The sequence below is a fragment of the Ctenocephalides felis genome, unplaced genomic scaffold, assembly GCF_003426905.1.
Source record: "Ctenocephalides felis isolate EL2017-DRISC unplaced genomic scaffold, ASM342690v1 CF-g0.4_SCAFFOLD_00845, whole genome shotgun sequence".
Taxonomy (NCBI): domain Eukaryota; kingdom Metazoa; phylum Arthropoda; class Insecta; order Siphonaptera; family Pulicidae; genus Ctenocephalides; species Ctenocephalides felis.
The window spans coordinates 44175213-44185002 of record NW_020536999.1 but is presented as its reverse complement, the minus strand read 5'-3'; the positions used below and the strand labels follow the sequence as shown (position 1 = coordinate 44185002).

The following is a 9790-nucleotide window of genomic DNA, read 5'->3' as shown; positions in this document are numbered from 1 at the left end:
AAAATCGGAATTGAAATTTTTTACATTTCTCGACGTTTTGAAGGTTTCTGAACATTTTGGCATACCTTCAGAAAAAATGGATGTGTGTGTGGTGTGTGTATGTGTGTGTGTGTGTATGTATGGTGGGATACAAATTTCCAGTCACGTTTTTAGGGGCGCACGGATCAACCGATTTGAATGGTTCAAAAACATTCGATTCCTATTGATAGGGAAAAGAGCTGATTTAGTTTTTGGCAAAGGCAGGTCCAGCCGTTTCGGAGATACGGAGCAAAGAGTGCGGAAAATAGAAATCGAATTTTTGAGAGAACGGAGTATCCGATTTGAATGATCTAAAAAACATTCAATTAGCAATGATTGGGAGAAGTGTTTATTAGTTTTTGGGCAAAGGCAGGCCCAGCCATTTCGAAGATACGGAGCTAAATATGTAAAAAATTGCAGTTTTTGAGAGAACTAAGCGTCCGATTGAATGATTCAAAAAACTTTCTGCTTGTCTTAACAAAATAATTGATTTTGGAAAAAAAAATTTTTGTTCGATTTTTTTTAGTTTTTTGTTGAAACAAATAATTTCAACTTTGCAATTCAGTTTATATAATTCTTATAAATATTAGACAATGTTACAATATTTATAATAATCTATTTGAAAACATTCAGTATTCCTCGAACACTTCGTTACGGTACGGGAAGTTCCAGCAATTTGCCTTAAGGCACGATGCCACCCACCCCACTAGTTTCTTTTTTACATGAAGGGCCTCTTGTCCCTTTTTCATTGTAAAGTTTACGTACTATGTCACAGGAGTTGCGGCATCCGAGTGGAAAGAATTAATAAAAAACTAGATTTATTTATATTATTCAGTTATTAAAATAAAATTAAAAAAATACACATATTGGCAATAAAGTGAATAAAACAATATGCTATATAACCTTCTTATCAGTTCACCAGAAAATAATTCTACTCGTACAGGTATTGTATAATAAAATAACACAAACAGAGAAATGGTCCGCGCGACTAAAATGATATTTGGGTGAAATTTAATCTGGAAGCTAAGATAGTATTATATAAACTTTATACAATAATCTTATCACAAAAATTATAGCAATCTAATTTGGAATTGTAGAATATGATTGTACTAAAATTATGAATAAGAATTGGAAAATAATTTAATTAAAGTATAATATGAATAAATTTCACTAATAATTTAATAATTATTTATATTATACAGGAAATATTCAAGATGAATGAAATGTGATTTATGTTCGTTTGTCATTGAAATATATTGACTTTGTTCTTAATGGATAATCGCTAATAAGCAACCATGTGATGCATATATTGAAAAAGTCAATATTTTGTTATTGTTAGTTAAATGCATTATGGATATTTTGCAGTTTTAAAATACGATTAATACGATAACACTTTTCATTTCTTAAACTAGAAAAACCTATATAAATGTTATCAAGTTTACGTATTTTCATTGGTGTTCGGTTTCTTACTACTGTTCATTAAGAAAATAATCAAGAAAATTTGAACAGAATTATTTCGAAATTTAATCGACTCGCAGTATGTTCTTACAATGTCAAGTGTAAAATAATCAACTCAATAATCATCAACTAAAATAATCAGAAGAAAAATAATAATTTTCACAATTTTTATCATGAAGATAAAATTTACATTTCTGTATTTCGATATAATACCATTTTCCATATTAATTCTACTTAAAAAGAACATAAGAAAAGTAGTTTTATATATGAATGAAAGATTTTTTTCCAGATCATTTTTGTTTAATGTTATTAAGGGACAAATTACAGGAAAGAAATGACGAAATAATAACACAATTTAAATTTAAATATATGAGCTAATTAGTGATAGTATAAAAGTGAATGCCTTTATAGATATGCCTTTATAATCTTTATATAAATGTTTTTCGAGAATAAAAAATACAACTAACTAAAACAACAACCAAAAGACATAAATTTCATAATTTTATCATAAAGATAAAATTTTCAGTTAAAAATAATTAACTGTTAAATAGGTAAATTTATTAATCAATAAAAATTTTATTTAAAAATAAAATTTCCAAATTTCATACCTAAGAACATAAAAAAGTATGTAGTTTTATGAGATTTTTTTCGGTCATTGGTAATTATTAAAGAAGAAATTATTTGGCTTTTTATTCAATATATAAACATTTAATTCCGAATCAAAATCAAAAAAATATATTTTTCTTTAAGTAATGTACGTCCATATCATTGGGTTATTTACAAACTTCTACCCGCAGGTTTATTGTTTAACATGCATGAAATAGGTAAGATTATAATATATACAATAGATTTGTATGGTAACAAAAAAGAAATCTGGTGAAAAATTTCCAAGAAAATACACACCTCAGTAAATGAGAAATAATTAAAAGTTACAAAATTTTCCTCAAAAAAATCCACTAGGATTGTTATTATTGTGATTTTAAAGGTATCATAATTATTAAGGTTTCACAATTTAGTATTAATTTGTCACTTCAGTTACTTCAATTGTTGCATTTACAATTACAATACATCTTTAAATCATTTGTCTATGCAATAATTATAAAAATACATGATAATATTTTTTGTTCTTAATGATATATCATCAAAGAAAACCACGGATAAACTTTCCCATAATGAGCTTTTCCATCTTACCTATTAGAGTTGTTTTTCTGAGCTTTTCGCAGCGGTCGAGGGCAAACCGCGCTGAAAGCACTGCGAACTCGCGCGCGGATTTTTGCGGCGCTAGACGGGGTGGTCATGACCACACTGTCCATTTTTCCGTAAAATGATTTAAAAATCCTAACTGGCGATAGTTTCAACTGGCATTTATGTAAGTATCTATTATCCAGATCCAAACTTTCTATGCAGGTTTCAGCTAATATCTTGTACAACGAGATAACAAAATAAAACTCTATCCAGAGCTAGTTGATTACATCCAAAATGTACATAGGTATATTTATATACATATGTTTATATGCGCCGTAACGTGTAAGATCATTTCTAAAATTAGATTTTTACATGTTTTACTCTCGTCGGATGTAAATGCACGTACGACGTCTGTATTTTGAAGTAACACCCGATTGAATTGTTGCTACCGGCATTTGTTCATGATAGCTTATGTAATTCTTTAAAAACTATAAATGTTTATGAAGGAAACGTTGTGAAGTTCTGTATGCAATCACTTTTGTCTCCATCTCAGAGACAATTTTCATTTCATGAGGGTGGTAATCGATAATTTTGATGTGCACTAGACTTTTTTTCTATTTCTTCGCATACAACCCTTCTTCAGCTAGAATCACCGTGTTTGTCATGAGTTCAAATAAAACACAACGCTGTTTTTACATAACATCTTATTGCATAATTTATCACAGTGATTTCTAACACTTCATACATATCCATACACATTAAGACACACTGAGACACAGCACGTGGACTTATGTAAACAATAAAAACAACATCAATTAACAATTAAACAAGTTGAGTATATAATTGTTGAATTTATCAAATAATAAAAACTTGTACAAAGGCATGTGCTTGAAATCCATGAGGTTAGGTATAACAGTTTTGAACACTAAAGATTAAAAATGTCGCAAACGACAGCTGAATTGTTTATTTACGTATAAAAGTTTAAACTGGCGAGAACGAATCGACGATATCCTTCCATTGCTGAACGCAAGAGAACACTGAACCAAAAATCGGGCGAGCAGAACGTCGGACTCCGCTTGAACGTCGCGCGATCGTACGTGCTCGTGAATTCTCGATCTATGGGACGATCACTCAAAACAAAAGTAGCCAGCGCTGATACTGCTTTGTTCCGTTGCCATTTCGCTGGCAAATCTTTACCTGTCGGCCGCCGTCACGCGAAGAGCTTGCGTACGTACTTAACACCGCCGTTAATTTTAAATTTTAACTAGCTGTAAGTGGAATTCTGTCTTAACGCAATTAGGGCATCGTGCCTTAAGGCAAATTGCTGGAACTTCCCGTACCAAAAATTATTATTTTTTTAAAAACGATTAAGATTTTTGAAAAAAATTTAATTAAAAAAAAATAGATTTGAGAAACTACAAATTCGACAAAAAATTACTTTTTTTTGAAAAAAAAAATTTATATGAAAAAAAAATTTTTTTTTGAAAAAAATTTTTTTTTTTTGGATACAAAAAATTTTTTTGAAAAAAATGTTTTTTTCATTTTGACATATTTTGGAAATTCTGAACTTTTTTTCAAAGCAATCGCACTGCTTGAACTGCATAGAGACGAAATGTCAAAGCGCGCATGTGCCGCGCCGCCGTCAAACGCATAAGCATTGGTACGGAACCCATAAAAATGTAAAAAAAAAATATACTTATTGTTAAAATCTCTATAAAATATCTGATAATTTGATGTGCATATGTCTAATGATAATTTTTAACCGCCGAATGGCATTATTTTTTACTTTTTTCATTAGATCTCCGAAACCGCTAGACCTGCCTCCATGAAAATTTGATAATTCTACATCTTGTCAATACAAGTAAAATGTTTTTTGAATTATTCAAATCGGACGCTCCGTTCTCTTAAAAACGGAGGTACCGTTCTTGGCACTTTTTGCACCGTATCTTCGGAACGGCTAGACCTGCCTTTGCCAAAAACTAATCAGCACGTCTCCTTATCAATGCGAATCGAATGTTTTTTGAATTATTCAAATCGGTTGATCCGTGTTCCCGAAATCGTCGACGAAAATTTGTATCCGCACATACATACACACACATACATACATACATACATACATACATACATACACACAAAGTTACGACAAAGCTGGAAATACGACGAGTGAACTTGACCAAAGTCACATCAAGAGGACAACGAGCGGCCTTTTGTGAGATAGACGAGGCTAATGCAATCAAAGCCCTAAATGGGGCCCGCATAAGAATTGGGTGGGTTAACTGTCGCATTCGCCCAGTTGTTAAAGTAGCCCGCTGCTTTAGATGCCTCGGTTTCGGACACCAAACGCATAAATGCGGGGGACCAGACAGAAGCAAGTGTTGCTACAAATGCGGCGGGGAAAATCACAAGTCTGTAGACTGCGCAGAAAAGCCAAAATGCTTTCTATGTACAGTAGACAAAGAAGATCGAAACAGCGGGAGCCATGTCGCCGGATCCGGTACCTGTAAAGCATTCCGTGTAGCACTTGCCGAAGCCACGAGAGAACAGAAATGACGCGATTTCTACAAGGTAATCTGAACAGATGTGCCTTGGCGCAGAATCTACTGCGCCAACGTATTTTTGAAGATGAGATCGATATCTGCCTTATCTGCGAGCAATATATGAATATTCAGAATAAATCATGGTTCGCAGATAAATCTGGCACGGCAGCAATATGGATCACAAACTCAAAGAAGATCACCATCAATGACAACGGAAGCGGCGAGGGTTTCGTCTGGATCAAGACTCCCACGACCTACTGTGTAAGCGTCTATCTCTCACCAAATGAAGGGATTAGCGTATTTCGCCAGAAAATGGCAAGCATAGAAGACACTCTCGGCAAATTTGACGGGGAAGTCATTGTAGCTGGTGATTTCAACGCGAAATCGGCAGAATGGGGGGCCGAATACTCGGACACTAGAGGAAATGACGTGGCAGACTTTGCTGCAAGATTAGACCTTACTGTGTTAAATACTGGAAGTATTACAACCTTTAGAAGACCAGGGTATCAGGAATCTATTCTCGACATTACGTTTGCCACTCCAAGGACGGCGAACATGATTGGAGACTGGACTGTATCTGAAGAGTATAGTGGCAGTGATCACCAACATGTGACATTTAGTATTGGATCCGGTCCGACTCGACCAAGCAACTTTTGCAAACGAAGGTGGAATGCCAAGAAGCTTGACCAGGAAGCGTTGCGAGCAGCCCTCGAGCAAAACGCATCTACTCTCCAAGCTGATCCAAAACCAAGTACCCGCAGAGAAACGGAAGAAACGGTTCTTAAAACTATGAACGCTATTGTCACCTCATGTAACGCCTCTATGCCACGACCAAAAATCAGCGTGTGCACAGTCCAGCATATTGGTGGTCATCAGAGATAGCAGAACTACGGAAAAGATGCCACGCATTACGTCGCCGCGCCACAAGAGCTGCAAAACGCTCCCCCTACCAAGATTTGTATACAAACGAGTACAAACAGGCAAAAAAAAGCCTAAATAAAGCCATAAAAGCAGCTAAAGCTGGATTGTGGAAGGAAATCTGCAATGACCTTGACAAGGATCTCTGGGGCAAAGCCTATCAAATCGTTACAAAACGACTTGGTAGAGCTTTACCAGAAGCTCCAAAATCTCCTGCTCTGATGAATTCTATCGTAGCGGAACTATTCCCTAAACATCCGCCACGGAAAAGGAGACAATACGTGGAAAACAGTGAAACTACGCCCTTCACTGTCAAGGAACTCCAAGACGCGGCGAAAACCATAAAAATTGGCAAAGCACCAGGCCCTGATGGCATCCCAGCCTCAGTGATCAAGAATGTAGCCTTGGAATTTCCGTATATTCTTCTGAACGCCTACAATGCCTGTCTGGCGACCGGCACCTTTCCTACGGTTTGGAAGCGGCAAAGATTGGTCCTAATAGACAAAGGTAAGGGAACCCCTGTAACGCCATCGTCGTTTCGACCACTCTGCATGTTAGACATCGCCGGCAAACTGCTTGAGAAACTTATTCAATGCAGATTGCGCAACGACATTGAATGCGCCGGAGGTTTTGCTAAGAACCAACACGGATTTCAAAAAGGACGATCGACGATCGGCGCGATTAGGAAGGTAACGGAAACAGCAAGAGAAGCATGGCGTGGTAGTCTTAAAGCTCGTAAAGTGTGTCTCCTTCTCACATTCGACGTTAAAAACGCGTTTAACAGTGCGAATTGGGAGGATATTTTACACGCCCTAGAGCATAATTTTGACGTAAAGCCAGAAAATCTAGGATTAATAGACGACTACCTCGATGGGAGAAAGTTGATAGTGGAAACGACGGAAGGTCATCAAGAACACGAGGTTACAGCTGGGGTACCTCAAGGCTCAATCTTAGGAGCCGATTTGTGGAACGCTGTCTACAACGAGCTCCTGGAGATCCCCTTGCCGAAGCAGGTGGAACTCACGGGCTTTGCGGACGACGTCGCAGCCACAATCGTAGTGGACAGCATTGAGGAGGCTGAACTACTCGTTCGAGAGACCGTCGACACCATAGAGACCTGGCTTGAGCAACACCACCTAAAACTCGCCAAACAAAAAACGGAGATGGTTGTCTTGACCCGACAAAAATGGTTTCCAAAACCATTCACCGTAGACGTGGGAGAGACAACTTTGACGTCGACAAGGGCCTTGCGCTACCTGGGAGTAATGATAGATGAGAAGCTATCCTTCCGTGAACATCTCGATAGTGCATGCATAAAAGCTAGCAAGACAGTATCCAACCTGTCAAGGATTATGGCTAACTGCATGGGACCACGAACCCGAAAGCGACGAGTCTTGCTTGAGGTAGTCCATTCTGTATTGCTATACGGAGCGGAAATATGGGCGGATATCCTCAAGCAAAAGACTTATCGGCGCAAAATAGCGGCAGTGCAACGACGAGGAGCTCTGAGAGTTACCTGTGCCTATCGCACGGTCTCAGAAGCAGCCGTACTGGTAATAGCAGGAGCCACACCGATTGACTTGCTAGCTTTCGAGAGAGCAAAACTCTACGACGCTAAATTAGGTGGCGAAAATTCCACAGAAACAAGGTCGAGAATTAAAAATGAAACGTTACAAGAGTGGCAAGATCGGTGGACGTCAGGAGAGACGGGCAGATGGACGGCGCGCCTGATCCCAAACATTAGCGCCTGGCTCTCTCGAAATACGGCGACACAGATTTCTTTCTGACCCAGCTACTGACAGGACATGGACAGTTTAATGCGTATCTTTTTAAGATGGGCCTGCATAGCACGCCAATGTGCAAATACTGTCCAGAAAAAATCGACGACGCTGAGCACACGTTTTTTGAATGTGCTCGGTGGAAGGAATATCGCAACAACGCCGAGAACATTATAGGCACCAGGCTCACCCCCTCAAGTCTTGTGACCTATATGATGAAACAAGAAGAAAACTGGTCAGCTGTAGCAGCTTATGCACAGCATCTTTTGAAGGCTAAAACCGGAGAAAGGGACCAGTAGTCGGAAAACAGGCGTCGCAAGGCGCAGCACGGACTGGATTGATGTAATGCTAACGCGGTTCCAATCCAGTCCTCTCCGTACCATCTGCGGGGAGAGGGGAGAGGAGTGTTTTTTTTTAGTGGGTAAAAATCTCCACACTACTGTCCGTCGTTGTCCGCTGTAGGATGGACAGTGGAGTATCAACGATGGCGGTGTCTTATGAAGATTTTTTTTTCGCACCTCTATAAAAAAAAAAAAAAAAAAAAAAAAAAAACATACATACACACACACACACATACATCCATTTTTTCTAAGGTATGCCAAAATGTTCAGAAGGTTTTGAAACGTCGAGAAATGCAAAAATTTTCATTTTCGATTTTTTTGCGATTACTATAACTTACCCTACGGGAAGTTAACTAGCTGTAAGTGGAATTCTGTCTTAAGGCAATTAAGGCATCGTGCCTTAAGGCAAATTGCTGGAACTTCCCGTACCAAAAATTATTATTTTTTTAAAAACGATTAACATTTTTGAAAAAATTTTGCTTCGAAAAAATAAGATTTGTGAGAAACTATAAATTGAACAAAAAATTACTTTTTTTTGAAAAAAAAATTTTTTTAAAAAAAATTTATACTTATTGTTAAAATCTCTATAAAATATCTGATAATTTGATGTGCATATGTCTAATGATCATTTTTGACCGCCAAATGGCATTTTTTTTTACTTTTTTCATTAGATCTCCGAAACCGCTAGACCTGCCATTATGAAAATTTGATCGGTTCTTCACCTTGTCAATACAAGTAAAATGTTTCTTGAATTATTAAAATCGGACGCTCCGTTCTCTTAAAAACTGAGTTACCGTTTTCGGCACTTTTTGCCCCGTATCTTCGGAACGGCTAGACCTGCCTTCGCCAAAAACTAATCAGCACGTCTCCTTATCAATACGAATCGAATGTTTTTTGAATTATTCAAATCGGTTGATCGGTGTTCCCGAAATCGTCGACGAAAATTTGTATCCGCACATACATACACACAAGCACATACACACACACACACACACACATACACACACACACACACATACATCCATTTTTTCTAAGGTATGCCAAAATATTCAGAAACCTTTGAAACGTCGAGAAATGCAAAAATTTTCATTTTCGATTTTTTTGCGATTACTATAACTTGCCCTACGGGAAGTTAACTAGTGGTTCACGGTATCGTGCCTTAGGGCAAATTTCTGAAACTTACTATACCAAAAAATTATGTTATTTAAAAAAGATTTTTGAGAATTTTGAAATTTTTGATTAAAATTGACTTTTTGAATAAACTGTTTTTTTATATTATGGAATTTCGACGAAGGCGGAAACTTAAGGCCACGAAAAAGTAACGAAACTTTTGAAACTTAATGTTTTAAAATTCGGAAAATGTGAAATCGAAACTTTTTAAGAGACCTTTTTGAAAATTCTGAAATTTTTGAAAAAAATCGACTTTTTTGAAAATCTTTCTGTCTTCTGTTTTTCTGTTTTTTTTTTATGTTATGGAATTTCGACGAAGGCTGAAAAGAGAAATCGACTTTTTTGAAACTTTTGAAAAAAATCGACTTTTTTGAAAATATTGCGA

At 36.8% G+C, this 9790-nt stretch overlaps 2 protein-coding genes across 2 annotated transcripts in view; one reads left to right on the top strand and one right to left on the bottom strand.

The window, feature by feature from the left end:
- LOC113364055 overlaps window positions 1–3684 on the bottom strand; it is a gene marked incomplete in the record, with an annotated part of 63038 nt that extends 59354 nt beyond the window's left edge. Inside the window, 1 exon segment of the mRNA XM_026606513.1 lies at window positions 2668–3684. Within this exon segment, the coding sequence (XP_026462298.1) occupies window positions 2668–2789 (122 nt within the window).
- Window positions 3685–5207: 1523 nt separating this feature from the next.
- Window positions 5208–6080, top strand: LOC113383703. The gene has a single exon (XM_026621954.1). The coding sequence runs from the start codon at window positions 5208–5210 to the stop codon at window positions 6078–6080; it is 873 nt and encodes a 290-aa protein (XP_026477739.1).
- The last annotated feature ends 3710 nt before the right edge of the window (window positions 6081–9790 follow it).